Consider the following 19318-nt stretch of genomic DNA (forward strand, 5'->3'; position numbering starts at 1 on the left):
TCACGATCTCACAGTCGGTGAGTTCGAGCCCTGCGTCCGGCTCTGGGCTGACGGCTCAGAGCCTGGAGCCTGTTTCCGATTCTGTGTCTCCCTCTCTCTCTGTCCCTCCCCCGTTCATGCTGTCTCAAAAATAAATAAATGTTAAAAAAAAAAAATCTGTCAGTAACGTCTGGGGCACCTGGGTGGCTCAGTCTGCTAAACGCCTGACCCTTGATCTCAGCTCAGGTCATGAACTTGAGGTTCCTAAGATCAAGCCCTGGCTCTGTGCTGACAACATGGAGCCTGCCTGGGATTCTCTCTCTCCCTCTTCTCTCTGTCCCTCCCCACTCATGCTCTCTCTCTCTCTCTCTCTCAAAATAAATAAACTTAAAAAAAAAACGTTAAAAAAATCTTTCAGTAGCTTCTCATGTCCTTAAGATGAAGTTCAAACTCTTTATAACATGCATTACAAATGTAAGGCGGTCCCTACTCTTGTCCTGATGTCCCCCCTCTGCAATTGTCATTTCTTGCCACTTCCCTTGTCACTCTCCGTGCTCCGGTCACAGTTAAAAAAACGGGGATATCTGCAGCAGCCTGAAATGGCTTTTCAGCTCCTGTTCTGTATTCAATGAGTGGCTTCACAGCAATAATGAAGAGCGGTGGTAGCCGGGGGCGGGGGGGGAGCCCCCCAAAAGCAGGCAAAAGTAATTTTACCAAGTTCCTATTTCAGTCAGATGCTCTCGTAGAGACAGAGTGCAAAAAGGAACCAAAGATGATTTTGGTGGCACTTTTCTAAAGGAGACGGCATTTTGTGTTTTTTCACCAAGCTCTCCGCCCCTCTGGATTTTTAATATTATAGCGGGGTCCCTGCAAGCATTTCCTCTATTGTTAGCTTTACACAGACGCAAAGCGGTGCTCAGGAAGCCGGGAGATGAATGAGTCGGTTGGATGTATTTCAACCATTCACCACTTGGAGTTAAATGTGCATATTCTGTTCAGAATAGACAATGGGGCGGGGCTGCCCCCTTTTTCCTGTCTGACTTGCATAACATCAGGCCTCACTGCTTAAACTAATGAGTATTTAGAAGTAAAGGCTCCCACTGATTCCAGCCAGTCATTAATTCTCCGCTTGGTGAGCCACCACGGAGTTTTTCACTGGCCACATTTTTCAGCCGTGACCAGTCGCTTTTGGGCAGCGGCGCTGACCCCGGAGTTCCTGTGCCCCGCACCAGACCCGTAACGGGCTCGGAAGTCCCCTTGGAAAAAAAATCTCACTGGGCACCAGGAACAAATGCAAAGATGGCACATTCTAGTCTCGGAACGCTTAGTTGTGAGGAACTGTAATTGACCTTGAATGGAGACTTGTAGTTTATAGAACCTGGTAGAAACAGGTGAGTGGGGGGTCAGGGGTGGGGGGAGACTTCCAATTTCTCTTCATTATACAGTCAGCGCTAGCTTATTTGCTAAATGGCTTCATTGATCCGGCCGCCGTGGGTTTTCTGCTTTTACACGTTAACGTTCTCTTGGGAACTGAAAAGCGCTGGGTGGGTCTCTGAAGATGCTCGGTCAACTTGAAAACTCTCGTTCTTGAAAAGGGTTTAACCTGCCTTCGACTTGAAGCAATTCAGACTTTGCCCAAACAAGTATTAGGACGGAGACTCCTCGCTTGACTAATAGGTTTTATAGCCTTTGGAAGGGGTCTGTCTGAAAGGTCCCTCACAGACCCATTCTGAAGGATATCCAAAATTCAGGAAATACTTCTAAAGTTTTTTTAATGTTTATTCATTTTTGAGAGAGAGAGACAGAGCGTGGGGGGGGGGGGGTAGGGGTGGCAGAGAGAGAGGGAGACACAGAATCTGAAACAGGCTCCAGGCTCTGAGCTGTCAGCACAGGGCCCGACGCGGGGCTCGAACTCACAGACCGTGAGATCGTGACCTGAGCTGAAGTCGGACGCTTAACGGACTGAGCCATCCAGGTGCCCCCAGGAAATGATATTCTTAACTAAAAAGAATATACATATAATTGAGAACAGGACGATTCATTATTCAATGGACTCTGCGTTATTAAACATCATAAGTAGTTGGTGGAAAACCCACTATTTCATCAAGCTGTTACTGAAGACTCCAACTGCCGAACTTCTAGCAAAATCATGCATGAGGCAGAAGGGGTCAGGGAAATGAAGAACGAGTGGCAAAGACAATAAAACAGTGCTCACTCAAATCAAAATAAATAAATCCCAGTTGGAAAGGCAAAAAAAAAAAAATTTTTTTTTTGAGAAATCTCATTTTGTTCATCAGTAACTCCCTGCTATTTGAAAGAAAGGGCAGGGGCGCCTGGGTGGCTCAGTCAGTTAAGCGTCAGACCCCAGCATCAGGCTGGGGTCGCGATCTCATGGTTTGTGAGTTTGAGCCCCGCATCAGGCTCTGTGCTGTCAGCTCAGACCTGGCTTCGGATCCTCTGTCTCCCTCGCTCTCCGCCCCTCCCACATCCACACAAGCTTTCTCTCTCTCTCTCTCTCAAAAATAAACATTAAAAAAATATATCAGAAAAGAAGGGCAATTTAAATATCCTGAACTCAGGACTGAGGCCTCCACAAAGCCTGGAGGCTCTAAAACCCCCCCAAAACAAACTTCAAATAGCACCGCATAAAAAAACAAAGGGCAAGAATGGTTGGTTCGTCATTAATTAAATCGGAGGCAATCCATAGCGTAAAGCAGGCAACATGCTGAAACTATCCTCATACTTGAAAGTTACAGTGTTCTCTATCTTCTCTCTACGGCTCTACAATTTTAACTCTAATTTAGTAAGCACCGGGTCTACAATTTTAACTCTAATTCAGTAAGCACCAAAGTCAATCAGGAGACGTACCCACATCTATACTTCATAACGATGACTCGGCAAACCATTTCATGTCAAGTTCAACAGCTTTCAATCAGTTTCTTCTGAAAAGACATGATGTGATCTGGGCTTTCAAACGACTCTATCACTCATTCCCACGGTTGCAGGAATACGAGGGAACAGTTCGCTCCTAGTACAAAAGGTTTGTCTGTATTAACCTTCAACGCACCCACACATCCACAGGCGGCCCTTGCGTTTTCCACCAAAAGGAGTAAATGTTGGCAGCTAAAAATAGAAGTATATGCAAAGGTTGTGAGACTTCTTTAGAAATTGGTACCCTGGAACAATGACAATAGTTAGGATTTGTCTTTGTGAGAGGAAAGAGAAGAAGCAGCTAAAAATCCGAGTGTCCCACAAAGACCGTGGGGCTTGGAAAGCTTCTTCCTCCGGAATAATGGTAAGAGCTGGGAGAGCTCTTTTTCAGAGAAAAGCGAAGGGGCAGAAATTCCAGCCAGTCTTCCTCACCTCCCCCAAAGATTCAGGTCACAGGGTTCATTTGTGCTGAAAACCAGAGTTATCTGAAGCCCCAAACTTAAGCAGAATGCATCAGCATTTGGGGACCACCTGGGACTGAGGTGGGGGGGCCCCCCCCACCCCCCGACGGGAGATTTCCAGATGGATTGTAAGACAATTCATTGATATTTACATAACGAGAATAAATGTTTTCCCTAAGATAGCATTTCCCTTCAGTGCCTTGAGACCACCAGCAAAAGAGGGAGGTACAGAAATTCTATTACATTAATAGGCTTTGTTTTTATGGCTTTGGCATTTATTAACTAGTGGGAGCTGTTTATTGGGTCATAAACTTTACTAATGGGGATATTATCTCTAAATTATAAATCTCCTTCAGTATATGGCTTAGTTATAAAAAGAATAATTATTTAAAGTGTCTGTATGGCTGCAATGTATCATGTTTATCGGCATGATTCCTATAATGGCCATTTAATTGCTAACTGTGGGCTTGAACTGCAAATACCCAGGGCAAGTGACACACATGGATGCAAGGGAACAAGTGCTTGTCATCCTACAAAGTCAGCAACGTGTCACCGGTTTACTGCTTTTCCCCTCCTGTTCCCACTTCTCAAGTGAACTGCATCACAAGCCTGTACAAGGGCGAAATTATCTACATATTTAAAATCTTGCAGGAAAAGACAACTGACTGAAGAGTTGAACAGGTAAGTGACAAATGTGTCAGCCTGGAAAGTTCCAGGAAAGTGTCATGCTTCTAAAAGCTTGCTCTCTGGGGAAGGAAAAATCTTAAAGTGACTGTCGGTTGCCTTGAAAAAAAAAAAAACTGGAATAAAAATCAAGGAGTCAAAATTAGATTTTATGGGTAAGTGCTCCTAGTATAGACATTGAGTATTCTAGTTTATTGGAAAGTCCTATGGGGTCTAACAATGGCACAGGTAGAATGACCCTAGGTTTATATATAGCAATAGTTGATTAACTTCAATTTAAAAAAAAGAAAAGAAAGAGCCATTGTTGTCGACCAAATGGGTATATCTGCGTGCCAAGAAGCCAGCTTATTTCTAGGCAAGACGCCGCAACAGTCCCTGAAAGGTAGATGTTGAAGCCCCTTTTCCATAGGCTTCCACGGTCTCTGAGGACACAGGCAACTCACTTATGCTATACACCCAACACCAAAGAATGGAGTGAACTGGGGCAAACTTCTCATGAGGAATTCCCAGAGGTCCATGGTTATGAGGGTTTTTTTAATGTTTTATTTATTTGAGAGAGTGCATGCAGGGGAAGGGCAGAGAGAGAGAGAGAGAGAGAGAGAGAGAGAGAGAATCCCAAGCAGGCTTCATGCTGTCAGTGCAGAGCCCAACGTGGGGCTCGAACCCATGAACTGTGAGATCCCGACCTGACCCGAGATCAAGAGTCAGACACCTAACTGACCGAGCCACCTGGGCGCCCATGGTGATGAGTTTTAATCAAATATCTGCTACATGACAGAAGTTCAGCTGAGACTCATAACGTTTGGGCCTGGATGAAAAATCAAAATAGAACCAGAGAAAAGCAGGAAGGAAACATGTTATCAGAATATTTAAATCTCTGGGGTGGGTGGTATGGGTGTGTGGAGAATGAACCAAAAAAGATCTCTCAAAACCCTCCGCATTCACATCCCTAAATACTTTAAACAGAATACATTTTTGGTCATACTTCTTCCTAAGTTAACAGCTAACTTTAGATATAAAAAGGGCATTAAAATATAAACACCACATATGTTTTGATTTCTCTCCCAAATTTTTACGTGTGTTGCGTTGTGATGCGTTGTGTGTGTGTGTGTGTGTGTGTGTGTGTGTGTGTGTGTATTGTGGGGCGAGGGCAGGAGTCCTTCTCGTAGCTTTGCTGATTTCAGAAAATCAATACATTCACTCTAGAGAGGTTTAAGGATTATTTTGGTAAGGTGGGTTGCTACAAAGCTTAATTATAGAAGTAATAAACACGTGTCAAAAAGATTTCAAAAAATGTTTACCAGAATCACAACGTATTGCTCAGATATAATTTGATTTTATATTGTCATCTATAGCTGTCAAAAATAATTTTCTTTTTGTGTCGTAGCGAATCAAATTATGTCGGATAGAAAACTGCCGTAAGATTCTTTGGTATTAATAAATCATACATGTAGCAAAAATGTTTGACGTTTCCTTAAACGGCATTTTTAATCATGCTGGCACATCAGCCGTGCAATATGATGTTCTGAAGTGCGAAAACGACAAAAGGAAATCAATTGTGATCTATGGATTTCAATTCAGTATGAACCTTGTTTTTTTTTTTTTTTTTTTTTAATGAAATTGTATCTGGTGAAATAAACTTAGTCAAACGAGAGCAGGAGATCAAAGGGAGCTGACCAAAAATTGGCATACGGTTACTCTTCCACCAGGCCAAATACATCCTTTAAAAGTCTAAAATAGTCAACGTATTTCACAGGAATAGGTGATGGCATCCCGAGCCAGACATCTTCACATCTCTAGAAAAAAACCAAAGATGGACAGAATTATAACCATGTTTCAAAGCGCAGGTTTGTATATGCAACACCCAATTGTTTCTTACGGTTTATATAAGCTCTTGATAAACAGCGCTTTTTTTTTTTTTTTTTTAACATTTACTTTATGTATTTTGAGAGAGAGAGACAGAAGGAAAGAAAGCGTTGGGGGAGGGGCAGGGAGAGAAGGAGGAGAGAATCCTTAGCAGGCTCCGCGCTGCCAGCGCAGAGCCGGACGTGGGGCTCGAACCCACAAGGAGTGAGACCGTGACCTGAGCTGAAACAGAGTCGGATGCGTCACTGACTGAGCCACCCGGGGCGCCCCTGATAAATAGCTTATTTTCAAATGAGACATTTCTGTCCACTTTCGAATCATGAGGACTCGGTGGTAGACTGAATGCTTATGCTCACTCCATCCCTTTCTGTGTTAGAATTATACACCCGTGCTTTTTGCCATGTGGCTTTGCAGACCCTCCTATACATGGAGTCTATTTTCCTGTCCCTTTGATATGGGCTTGGCCACACAGCTGGCTTCGGCCTGCATTATGTTAGCAGGTGCACCACAAACAGGGTCTCTAACGAGCCCGTGCGGTTTGACTCAGCCTTCCGTGCGTGTACCATTGCCATGAGAAGAACACGGCCCAAGCTGCTGCTGGTCCCCAAATGACACAGGTGGGGTCCGCCCACCTGACCCACACAGGTGCACGGACAAGAAAACAAAATGCCTGTTGTTGAGAACCACTGAAATTTGGGGGGGGGCCTGTTATGCACCATCATTGCAGTGATAACTCCCCCATGCTTTATGAAGAGCTCAATCACTGGGGCGCCCGGGTGGCCCAGTCGGTTAAGCGTCGGACTTTGGCTCAGGTCACGATCTCGTGGTTTGTGGGTTCGAGCCCTGCGTCGGGCTCTGTGCTGACAGCTCGGAGCCTGCTTCGATTCTGTGTCTCCCTCTCTCTGTCTGCCCCTCTCCCTGCTCATGCTCCTTCTCTCTCAAAAATACATAATGAACGTGAAAAAAAGTTAAAAAAGAGAACTCAATTATTAAAATCTGAACTAGCTACACTGACCTGTTGGTTACGGTTTCTTTAACAACGAAAAGAGCCATGAATCATTCACAGTATGCTCTTGGGGAGAAGCTACTTTATATATACTTTATATGGATGGATAAATATATATATATACACATATGCTTTATATACAACAGATACGGCATGTGTATATTTGCGTATATGTGTTTTCTTTATTTGAGAGAGAGAGAGAGAGAGAGACAGACAGCAGGGGAGGGGCACCTAGGCGCCCCTGTATATAGGTTTTCTAATTTCAGAAAATAAATACCTTTACTCTAGAGAGGTTTACGAATATTTTGATGAGCTGGGTGGCAACAAAACTTAATTATCTAAGTAGTAAACATGTGTCAGATTTCAAAAAATCTTGTATACATAAATCTATGCACACAGATATGCACACATACACTTTATTTATGTTACAATGGTTGATATTAATATCAACGGGGGGGGGGTGAGGAAGTCCATATCCTGTGGCTGTCTACATTTCTACTGTCAAGGTTAATTGTTTTATATAAGAGGTGCTGTATCTTTCCAGTGTTACATCAGTATCCAGAGTCGTAAGGCGTCAGAAGCACGGGTAAGGGCCCAATAACTCTGTGATGGAATCGTGGAGGCAAACCTGTACTGTTTCAGCCAGGCCTTATAGGATGAAGACCAGTTCGGCAGGGGGGCTGAAATGAGGAAGGGTTTTCTGGGCATATGGAACAGCATAAGCAAAGGCCTGCAGACCTAAAGATCGATTTTCAAGAAAGAATGAACAACCCAGTTGTGGTTTGGGATACATAGTACCAAGGGCGAGAGAGGTGGGTGGGAGGAAAATATGGGGCCAAAACTTTGGGTTCTCTGTGCTAGTTGATACTTCCTGCCATGGTTAGGCCAAGTCGCCGGTGGGTCTCCATCAGAGAAATCTGATCAGCAATTAGTCAGATTCACTCATTGGGTGAAATGAAGGAGGAAAATCACTTTGGAGGTTACTGCAATGATCCCGGAGATAGAGATAGAGAGAGAGAGAGAGAGAGAGAGAGAGGGAGATGAGAGAGATGAGAGATGAGAGAGAGATGAGAGAGAGATGAGAGAGAGATGAGAGAGAGAGAGAGATGAGAGAGAGAGATGAGAGAGAGAGAGAGACGGTTCTGCCACAACCAGGGGAGCTGAGGATGGGATAAATGAGAGCTACGAACGAAAAGGTTTTACAGCAGTAGAACACAGGATGCCTGGAAAGTGATCGATTCGGAGCGGGGATGAAAGAAAGGGTAGTGTTAAGGGGTGAACTGTGTCCTCTGAAAAAAGACATGTTGAAATCTTAACCCGCAGTACCTTCACTAGGTGACCTTATTTGGAAATAGGGTCACTGCAGATGTAAACAGGTAAGAGGAGGTCATGCTGGAGTAGGGTGGGTCCCTACTCCGACAGGACTGGTGTCCTTATAAACGAAGGGTACAGGTAAACAAATACAGGTAAGGAGAGTTCTAAGACACCAATTACGGGATGCAGAGTCCACCGGAATCCAGTATGACCTCATTTTTAACTCTTAATTACATCAGCAAAGACCCGTTTCCAAATAAGTTCATATTCTGAGATTCTGGGTAGATATGAACTTGGGGGGCTGGGGGGTGGATGTGGGGGCACTCAACACTCAACCCTGGGTGATGTTATAAGCAAAATAAGGAAAGCAGGGAGAGAAGTTGTAAACTTTTAATTGTTTTTTTTAATGTTTGTTTATTTTTGAGAGAGACAGAGCGTGAGTGGGGGAGGGGCAGGGAGAGAGAGGGAGACACAGAATCCGAAGCAGGTTCCAGGCTCCGAGCTCTCAGCACAGAGCCCCACGCGGGCCTCAAACTCACGAACCACGAGATCATGACGTGAGCCGAAGTCGGACGCTTAACCGACGGAGCCATGCAGGCGCCCCATAAACATCTTTTTTTTTTTTTTAAGTGGGGAAGTAAGGATCAGAGGGGGAAAACAAAGTTCAATTTGGGACATTTTTGAACATTTGAGGTGCCCGTTAGGACATTAAGGTTAAGATTCTGGTAAACAGCGTTCTACGGAGCATGGACCTAGAGTCCAGAACCGTGCAAAGACGTGGAGGTGACTGAAATAGGGGTGATACGTAAAACTGTGGTGATTAATAACGCTAACAGAGAATCAGAATCAGAACACCCAGCACTGGCATCTCTGAGGCATTTATACATTTACTGGATATTTACTATGTGACAGGTACTCTTGTAAGTGTTTTACATGTATTAAGTTATTTAACCATCACAGAAACCCTTAAGAGGCAGGTGTTATTTGGATGCCTATTTACAGAAAGGGAAACTGAGGGACAGAAGGGTTAAGCAGCTTGTCCAGAAAACGGCCCGTTAAGAGGAGGAGCCTGGCCTGTAACCCCAGCAGGCAGGCTCCAGAGCTCTGCTTAGCTGCTGAGCTGCCCTCCGAAGCCCACGAGAGGAGTGGGCCTATATCTACAAGCAGCTGGCTCTCAGCCTGCCTGGCTACATCTGATCCTAACGTTTTCAACAAGAGGAGTTGAGTCGAAAACAATGGGATTCTTTTTCTTTTTAAGTTTATTTGTTTGTTTATTTACAGACAGAGACAGCGTGAGTGGGGGAGCGGTAGGGAGAGAGGGGGAGAGGGGGAGAGAGAGAGAGAGAGAGAGAGAGAGAGAATCCCAAGCAGGCTCCGCGCTGTCCGTGCGGAGCCCAATGTGGGGCTGGAACCCACAAAGCCATGAGCTCGCGGCCTGAGCCGAAAACCAAGAGTTGGACGCTTAACCGACTGAGCCACCCAGTTGCCCCAACAATGTGATTCTGGAAGGGACGTTCCTGTTCTTTCTCAAGAATGCCTCCTGTCAGACACTGGAGGTTGAGCCTAAACCACCAACTGGCTGTGTGAAGAAGGAAATGGCCATTCGGATGGATGATGGCTAAACTAAGCCCTAGGGCGTATTTTGTACAATCCGTGCCACGTGGAACCTGGTGAAATGTCCTTCCTACACCAAAAAGCAGTAAATCATTGTGTGTGTATGTGATATGCAGATATATATATACACATACAAACTGATATATTTTAGTCAATAGTCATTCAACTGTTCAATATGTCCTCAGACATCTCATTAAAACAAGAATTTGGAGATGAGAGTTATACTTATTAGCCATAAGCCAGACTTGGGCAAAATGAAGCTCAAGTAAATACCCTGAGGTTTGAAATGAAGGATAATTTAAGATGAAAAGACACAAGAGTCCATTTCTTTACTCCATGGCTATGCTCTCTCTCTAGAATCAAAACCACTTCCCTCCATTTGGTTTCCCTTTGTCACTATTTTCTAGGATCCAAGTGGGAGTGACTTTTTCTGCCCAAATACCTGGCAAGTGCCACAGGCAATATTTGCAGTGGTTGAGGAACCCAGGATCCATTCACTGCCAATATGATATTGTGATCCATAATAAGATAATGTATATTTGGTCTTTGTCCCTGTTTCTAGCACACGGCTCCTAAAACCCTTGAAACTTCCTAAGTGATGAGAGTGATAAGGTGTCTTATGTTAATGAGACATTTTGGAAAAGCACCTAAGGATGGGGGGGGGGGCTGGTTGCTAGGCTAACAGACCTTGGAATTAGAGGGTTGGAACTGTCATTTCTATTCTCCCCCTGACCTCCAGGGACAGAGCTGGAGGTCGAGTTCAATCACCAATGGCCAATGATTTAATAATCAATCACACCTTTGTAATGAGCCTCTGTAAGAACCCAAGAGGATGGGGATCGGAGAGCTTCTGGGTTGGTGAGCACGTGGAGATTTGAGGAGGGTGGCCAGAGGGGGCGTGGAAGCTCCCTGCCTGTCCCCCCTACCTGGCCCTATGCATCTCTGCCCCCTGGCTGTTTGGGGTTATATCCTTTTTTTTTTTTTTTTTTTAAATTTTTTTTTTTTCTTCAATGTTTTTATTTATTTTTGGGACAGAGAGAGACAGAGCATGAACGGGGGAGGTGCAGAGAGAGAGGGAGACACAGAATCGGAAACAGGCTCCAGGCTCCGAGCCATCAGCCCCGAGCCTGACGCGGGGCTCGAACTCACGGACCGCGAGATCGTGACCTGGCTGAAGTCGGACGCTTAACCGACTGCGCCACCCAGGCGCCCCTATCCTTTTTTTTTTTTAATGTTTATTTATTTTTGAGAGGGGGAGGGAGAGAGAGAGAGAGAAAGCAAGTGCGAGGGGCAGAGAAGAGAGGAAGACAGAGAATCCTAAGCAGGTCCCATGCCATTAAGTGCAGAGCCTGACGCGGGGCTCAAACCCACAAACCGTGAGATCATGACCTGAGCTGAAATCGAGAGTCGGAGGTTAACCAACTGACCCACCCAGGCCGCCCCTATATCCTTTTATAAGAAATGAGTGATCAAGTAAGTAAAATGTTTCTCTGAGTTCTGTGAGCTGCTCTAGCAAATTAATCGAACCCAAGGAGGGGGTTGTGGGAACCTCCCGTCTATAGCCAGTTGACCAGAAGCACAGGTGATACACCCACTGGGATCTGATGCTTTCTCCAAGTAAATCACGACAGAATGGAGTCGAATTGTAGGACCCCCAGCTGATGTCAAGAGTTGCTCGGTGTAGGGCAAAACCCCCACACATTGGAATTGGTGCCAGAATTGTAGCCCACCCCCAATCCTAGGGAGATTTTCACAGGTACTAGTTTAAATGGACCGACAGAAATTAAATCGAGATCCAGAGGAGGGTGGGAAGCGGGACCTAAGACTGAAGAAACTCAGGGGGAGGAGAGGCATCAATAGAGTAGAGGGAAAAGGAATCTTCTTCATAGTTTTGCCTGTAATTGGGGTCCATCTAAAGGAGTCCCCTGGGCCATCTCTTCGCAAAATAAAGAGGTCTTGGGAGACACGAGAAACCCCACACTCCCGCCACCTAACTGCTCTAATAAATCCACAAATGTTCTACGTTACATAATACGACAATCTGGGCAGTGAGTAAAAATATTCTTCATGTTCACTGACCTTTTATTCACGCTATACTACAAGATGAGAAGAAAACTCCAGATTATCGTATTCCCAGCAGTGCACGTAAGTTTTTAAGTGGAAATACGAGCATGGGAAGTCTCCAGCAGGAGAGCTCATCCACAGCAGCCGACGCTTCCCATTCCAGATCTGAAATATCCGTACGTAGCAGGGTCTGCCAGCACCCTTCCGGATCCCCTCACCCCTTCCACTTTGGCACGTCCCTGCCTGACTTCCGACCACCAGCACCTGCGTTCTTTTGCGCGAAAACTTTTCTTTTGGCCTCGGAGGCCCACTTTAGCCGCCCCTGTGACATGCCACAAGGGCCTGTGAATTCGTTCTTTTCCCCCCACTTCAGAAGTAGCCTTCATCCATGACTGATGGGAGCTGATGGATGAATACCGCAACTCCCTTGCACTTTGGGGAGTGGGGGCAAACACTAAGGAACATCTAGGCCACGGGATCCCTCAGTTTCCCAGAGGCATTAAGTTCCAGTCACCAAAATGTGTCACTAGTTTGAGAAATGCCCTGCCCTTCATTCCCCACCCCCTTGATAGTGTCCCTTTTGCTTCCTGCCCCTGCCCCCCAAATCTATCTACACTCAAATCCTTGTCTCCAAGTCGGGTTCTAGAGGAAGTCACACAAAGACGCTCTGCACTTTGGTATTTACCAAAATTAATAGTGTCTATGAAAGTCACAGCACAGCTTGGAACCGAGCAACTTCCTGACAAACTTCCAGATAATCCCAGAGACTGCGCCCAAATCTCGAAACAGAATTCAGTTCCACCTGGAGCATAAACAGTATTTGCTGGAAGAAGGAACAGCCATGATATGCAGAGCGAAACTCAACAATGACGCAAAATCGTGACGCTGAAATTTTAGGCTGGGAACCGCCTCCAAGTTTGCTTGCAAGTTGGCTTGCAAGTCAGACAAGTTGGCAATAAATTACTTGTTCATCAATGGCGAAAAAAAGGAGCTGCCGATCTGTAAAAATCATACGCCCTTGAAGCAAAGATGGCACTGGCTAGAAACCCAGTAAGCGGCAGCTGCCCAGTGAGAATAGCAGAGCTGTGTGTGAGCTCCTGGGCTCTGGATTTATTTGCTTTGACATTTTTAAAAGGAAATTTAATTGGATTATGTCTCCTTCTAGTTTAAAATTTTCTACTGTAGTACCGGCCACCAGATGCATGAGGGGAAAAGATCGGGAGCCAATTAAATTCCACGCTTCACTGAAACAAGGTTATTTTTATTCCTCCCAAATGTAAGGCTGATGGAGTCATGTTAGTGATTTCACTCTGTTATTCCCCTCCGCTTACTCAAAAAAAAAAAAGACGTTTCTGTGGGAAATAGCTATGAATTCGTAGACCAGTCCAGTAGCACGTATGGGATTGAAATGGTGCTTTTCCTAAATTTACTGCCTTCTAATAGGTTGACATGACCTCAGAACTAATTGAGTTAAGTTGAGAAAATTGCAAAGACAATTAAAGTTCAGTAAATCAAACTGAAATCTGGGGAGGAAATTTTGCAAATACTTGGTGAGATGGTCCAGAGCATTCTGATAACACAGGGAAAAGCTCACCTAGAAAACCTGGAGGTTTGCTTCTATTCCCGCCCGTTTCTGTGTTCGCCACCATGCCAATATTTCCCAATTGCTTCCACTGCCCTACACAAATCTTTGCAAGAATGGCCATCTGAGTGTAGCTAAAACATAGGTGTGGCCTTTAAACAAGAGACCTTTCCTTAAAACCGCATTGCAGGGTAAAAAGAGTTTTCGAGAAGACTTGAAAGCTCTTGCCTGCAGAGCTGTAGGCTTCTGCAGGCAATTCAAGTAGACATCACCCAACGCTTCAAACCAAAGCGGATTCTGGCAGGATCCTTCCCCACCAGGTTACCGTTTTGCGTTAGGCGATCGGCATGTGTCCGTCAGCTACTTTTAAACTCCAGTGAGCATGACTAATAGTCTTTCATTTCAACTGTTAAATTCAACCTCAGATTCTAGAAATAACTGCTTATTTAAAAGGTTGGCACCAGGCCCCTAACTTCAGTTAGTTTAGTCTTTACCTTTCGGGATGCCTTTGAGTCTCAGCTTCCCATCTATAAATTGGGAGTGATACTTAGTTTCGCTCAAGAGCGGGACAATAAAACGTCACAGGATACCCCACCCTCCAAACACCCGAAGAAGATTCTCAACAACCAGGGTGTCCAAAGATGTATCCCAAGGTGCCCCCGACTGGTCCCCACTCCCCACCGCCAAGGCTAGAAGATCATCCTGTTGCGGCAAGCGAGGGCTTTAGGGTCGATTGCTAATGCTTCGGCAGTTACAGTGCTCGTAAAATGAAGCCACATACAATGTTTCTCACAAATGTCAAAAGATAAGACGCCAGTCACACGGGGCAAAAGTTATAAAGCTTATATGAGGACCGATGTAGCACAACAGAACGGAAATGGGGTCTCCAGGCCTTGACCACGCCAGGGCAACGTGCTGAGACCGCAGACAGTCACATAATGGAGCGAGCGTTAAGTTACAGCCTCATGGGCTCACCGTGGGCTGCCGTGGGAGCCAGGCAGAGGCCTCGCCAAGGAACTCCTGAGAATGCAGGCCACAGGCCACCGTCACGGTCACGGGGAGTAACACCCATCCACGTAGGAAGGTCTCTCACCAAAGGGCAGCGGGACTGATCACAGCTAGCCTAGCCCCAGACCACAGTCCTCTTTGTCAATTTTGCTTGTTTGTTATCGGACCCCAGCCCTATGGGCGGAGACCAGCTAACTGACCATCACATGCAGGGGAGCCCCACCCGAGTCTGGGGGACCAGTCCTGCCATCCAGCAGACCAAGCCCCAGGAGCTGCTGTCTGGACCTAGCCTTATCCCCTGGCTGGGAGGATGGTTCGCCTGAGCCCAAGTCTGTATTCTGGCAACGGACTGTGCAGGCTCCTTCTCTCTTTGCCCCCAGAAGATCCATTTTCTGCCCTTTTCACCCAGCTCACTGCCCTGGGAGGCCAACCTCTGTGGACTGCATCACACCCCGAGCTTCCTCGTTCTGTGGCTGCTGGTGGGTGGGTCCAGCCAATGGGCAGCACCAAGAGATCAGGGTATTGATTCCACTTCCCCTCCCCCCACCTTCTGCCGGCTCCTCCCCTGGGCTCCAAGAATCAGACCGAGGGAAAGTAAAGGTTTCCCTCCGTTGCTGGTCCCTGAGTGCTCCGCTGCCCTGACTGGGTCCTGTAACCCTATCCGCTCCTCTGTCCATAGTCCCTTTGCTAAATCCGTGTCCGTGACTCCTCTGAGTGTGCGGTGTCTGGTCCCTGCTGGAACCTCACCGGTGTGGGGACGTAGCCAGCTCTGGCCCCCCGGGAGGGGCTCAAGGCTTGTCAGTTCAAGCCTGCCGACTGCCGGCTTCCCCCTGATGGCTGGACAGTGCTCACTTCAGGACGCCCCATCACTGTGCTCTCTGCTTTGGAGAGAGGCCCCGCCTCTCCCATCCCCTGTCCCAGACCACCCTCCTACTCAGCCCCCCGCTGGCTGAAGCCACTGGTCCTGTTCCCCTTTTCTGGCCCCTCCCCCACACGGCAGTTTAATCAGGGTAGACTGGGAAGGTGCCCCAAACCCGTACGTACCCTGACCATCCATCCCGTCCATCAACATGGACACAGACAGGATTTTGGTTGTGGAATCAGTAGTACTGAGGCCTGCTCGGCTTTCGTCAGCCAGGAAGTCCCTTTGCGTTTCTCGGTAAGGCCCCCCCAGTTAAGGGAAGGGATCGTGTCGCGGATAACATTCAGCACAGGAGTAAAGATATGCAGGTTCCCCCGGTGGGGGAAAGGGAGAGAGGGGGACGGGGGGGGGTGGAGAGAGAGAGAATCCCAAGCGGGCTCCACACTCAGCATGGAGCCCGATGTGGGGCTCGAACCCATGACCCTGAGATCATGACCTGAGCCGATATCAAGAGGTGCACACTCAACCAACCGTGTCACCCAGGCGCCGCCCCCACAACCTGGTGGATCTTGTCCTGAAGTCCCGCCCGGGACTTCCCGGCTATGGCAGATCCCCCAAATATGCTGGCTGTCCTCAAAGCTCTAAGGGAGAGGCCTTCTCTGCCCAACTGGGTCCCCACAGATCTACACAACTGATCTGACTCCTCCTGGCTTCTTCCAGCGTTAACTGCTCTCCTGTTAATTCCCCGCCACGGGTAAAAGATGAGGCAATGACAGGGAAGCAGGGCCGGGGAGGGGGCTGTGCCACACTGCCAGGCCCCCAGTTGATACCAAGAACGGTCACCAAAGGCTTCAAGGACAATAAAAGCAAACATAAACAAGTGGGATGACATCAAACTAAAAAAACTTTTACACGGCAGAGGAAACCAACAACAAAACGAAAAGGCAATCTACTGAATGGGAGCACACATTTGCAAATGATGCGTCTGATAAGGGGTTAATATCCAAAATATAGAAAGCACTCACAAAACCCAATATCAAAAGCCGGGCAGAGGAGGGGCACCTGGGTAGCTCAATCGACTGAGTCACCAACTCTCGATTTCGGCTCAGGTCACGATCTCACGGTTTTGTGGGTTCCGGCCCCGTGTTGGGCTCTGCGAGGAGCCTGCTTCAGATTCTCCCTCTCTTCCTGCCTCTCCCCCACTCGAACTTTCTCTGTCTCTCTCAAAAATAAACTTTAAAAGGGGCGCCTGGGTGGCTCCGTCGGTTGGGCATCCGACTTCAGCTCAGGTCAGGATCTCGCAGTTTGTGGGTTCGAGCCCCGTGTCGGGCCCTGTGCTGACAGCTCAGAGCCCGGAGCCTGCTTCCGATTCTGTGTTTCCCTCTCTCTCTGCCCCTCCCTTGCTCTCTCTCTCTCTCTCTCTCTCTGTATTTCAAAAAATAAAATAAAATGTTAAAAAAATTTTTTTAAAAAGACAGGTGGGGTAGGGTGCCTGGGTGGCTCAGTCTTAGGTTAAGTGTCTGACTCTTGATTTCGGCTCAGGTCACGATCCCAGGGTTGTGAGATCAAGCCCCACGTTGGGCTCTGCCTGTAAGTGCAGAGCCTGATGGGAGATTCTCTCTCTCTCTCCCACTGCCCCTCTCCCCTGCTCACACACTCTCTCTCTAAAATGAATAAATCAATTAAACAGGTAAGAAATAACAGCACTGGCAAGAACATGGAGGAAATACACTGCGGGGAAGAATGCAAACTGGTGCAGCCGCCCTGGAAAACAGTGTGGAGGTTCCTCAAAAAATTAAAAATAGAACTACCTTATGATCCAGCAATTCCACTTCTAGGTATTTGTTGGAAGAAAATGAAAACCCTAATTTGAAAAGACATATGCACCCCTATGTTTCATTGCAGCAGTATTTAAAATCGCCAAGGCGTGGAAACAGACAAGGCATCCATCGATGAATGAACACATAAAGAAACTGTGGTCTGTACGTACAATATGATTCAGCCATCAAAAAAAGAGAAGGAAACCTTGCCATTTGTGACAACACAGATGGACCTCGAGGGCACTACGCTAAGTGAAATAAGTCAGAGAAAGAGGAATACCGTCATGACTCCACTCATATGTGGAATCTAAAGACTAACCAAACGAACAAAACAGAAACAGACTCATAGCTACAGAGAACAAACTGATGGTTGCCGAAGCGGGTAGGAAATGGGGGACGGATGAAGTAGGTGAAGGGAATTAAGAGGTGCAATCTTCCAGTTATAAAGTAACTACGGCAGGGACGTAATGTACAGCAGAGGGCATACAGTCAATAACACCGGATGGTGACAGAGAGATGGTAACTAGGTGACCATTTTGCAATGTGTATGAGTGTCGAATCACTATATTATATGCCTGAAACGAATACAATATTGTATGTCAATTATTTTTAATAAAAACAAAAAACAAGAGCTTCAAGAATAGCTCGTCGCCAAGCTTTGAGGTACCATCCAGGACCTCCTTGAGGAAGGACTTGGTGGCCCAGCTGCTGAGAGTCCCCTGCAGGGATGGCCTCAGCTTAAGCGCTATCTTGGCTGCAAGGAGTCACGTTATCCAAGGTCATACCCCTTCCTAAAGCAACCCACAGGGATAAAGGATAAAGGCCAAGCCACTGTGGCCCAACTCGGGACAGCTCGGAAAGGCCATTCCAGTTCCAGAGCTCCCCGTGGGTTGCCTCAACTGATCCGTCTGCCCGCTCCTGTATCCTTCCTCTCCCTTTCGTACGTATCGAGCCCAAGAACACTCCTAAATAAACACCCTGCGCATTCAACTCCACCTGCTTCTTGGAGAACCCAACCTGTGACAGGCTCTGACCTGAGCATCTCAGGGCATTACTGGATATTAACATGTCAGCACACTTACAGGGTTCAGGAGATCCTGGACTTCTCACTACTGATGGTGCTGTATCAACCCTGCAATATTATGCTCAACCCATTCGCGCTAAATATTTTCACATGAGATTATAGACTCACTGGTAACATTCCCAAGCTATCTTATATCCTCTTTACGCAACAATAACAAGCTTAGGAATACCAGAGCACTGTGGGCTCTGGGATCTAGTTACGTTCTCATGATGAAGTCAAACTGGTACCATTTCATACCTAGGTTCTTTTCTTTTTAAAACTGGTGAAAAAGGAATGGCCCCTCGCAAATGCCTCCCACAAACAGAACCCGCTCCCAGGCTTGGTCAGCAGAGTTGGTAAGAGACCCAAAGAGTAAAGTCTCACGGCACATAAGTAACAACTGGACGAGCCCACTGCTGGAGCACAGGCCCTTTTTCTGATGCCACCTTCCTGTTGTGGTTCTCCTACCTTTAAGGGTGGAATCACTGACCATAGCCTTAGAAGCTGAGTGCTCAAGGCCCGGCCCCTTCACCTGAGAAAGTTAAGACCTCTCCACTTTGTTTTCTTTTTTAATGTTTATTTATTTTTGAGAGAGACAGAGAGAGACCGAGAATGAGCAGGGGAGGGGCAGAAAGAGCAGGAGACACAGAATCCGAAATAGGCTCCAGGCTCTGAGCCATCAGCACAGAGCCCGACGCGGGGCTTGAACTCACGAACCGTGAGATCATGACCTGAGCCGAAGTCGGACGCTCAACCGACTGAGCCACCCAGGCGCCCCAAGACCTCTCCATTTTATAAACAATAATAATAGCTAACATTTAAGCCCTTACTATGGGACAGGTGTGGCGACATGGGCCTCATGTGTACCACCCTCAACCCTCACAACCACGCCTATGGAAGGGCTATTGTCATCTTCATTTCTGAGGGGAGGAAACCTAAAAGGTTCAGTAACTTGCACAAAGTCAGTAACTTAGCACAAAGAGCTAAGGATGTGAACTCGGGTTCATGTGGTTTCAGACCCTCTGCTCCACACTTCTGATGCACCTGACGTCCACAGCTCAGTA

The 19318-nt window shown here is 46.9% G+C and overlaps 1 protein-coding gene across 1 annotated transcript in view; it reads right to left on the reverse strand.

Moving 5' to 3' along the window:
• Positions 1–4722: 4722 nt before the first annotated feature.
• EFHC2 (EF-hand domain containing 2) overlaps positions 4723–19318 on the reverse strand; it is a 204268-nt gene continuing 189672 nt past the window's right edge. The window contains exon 15 of the mRNA XM_047076103.1: positions 4723–5851. Coding sequence (XP_046932059.1) covers positions 5750–5851 — 102 coding nt within the window. The 3' untranslated portion in view covers positions 4723–5749. The remainder of the gene's footprint in view (positions 5852–19318) is intronic.

The sequence above is a fragment of the Lynx rufus genome, unplaced genomic scaffold (genome assembly GCF_022079265.1).
Source record: "Lynx rufus isolate CCGP_SWC_20201006 ecotype Redwood Valley unplaced genomic scaffold, mLynRuf1.p SCAF_14, whole genome shotgun sequence".
Taxonomy (NCBI): domain Eukaryota; kingdom Metazoa; phylum Chordata; class Mammalia; order Carnivora; family Felidae; genus Lynx; species Lynx rufus.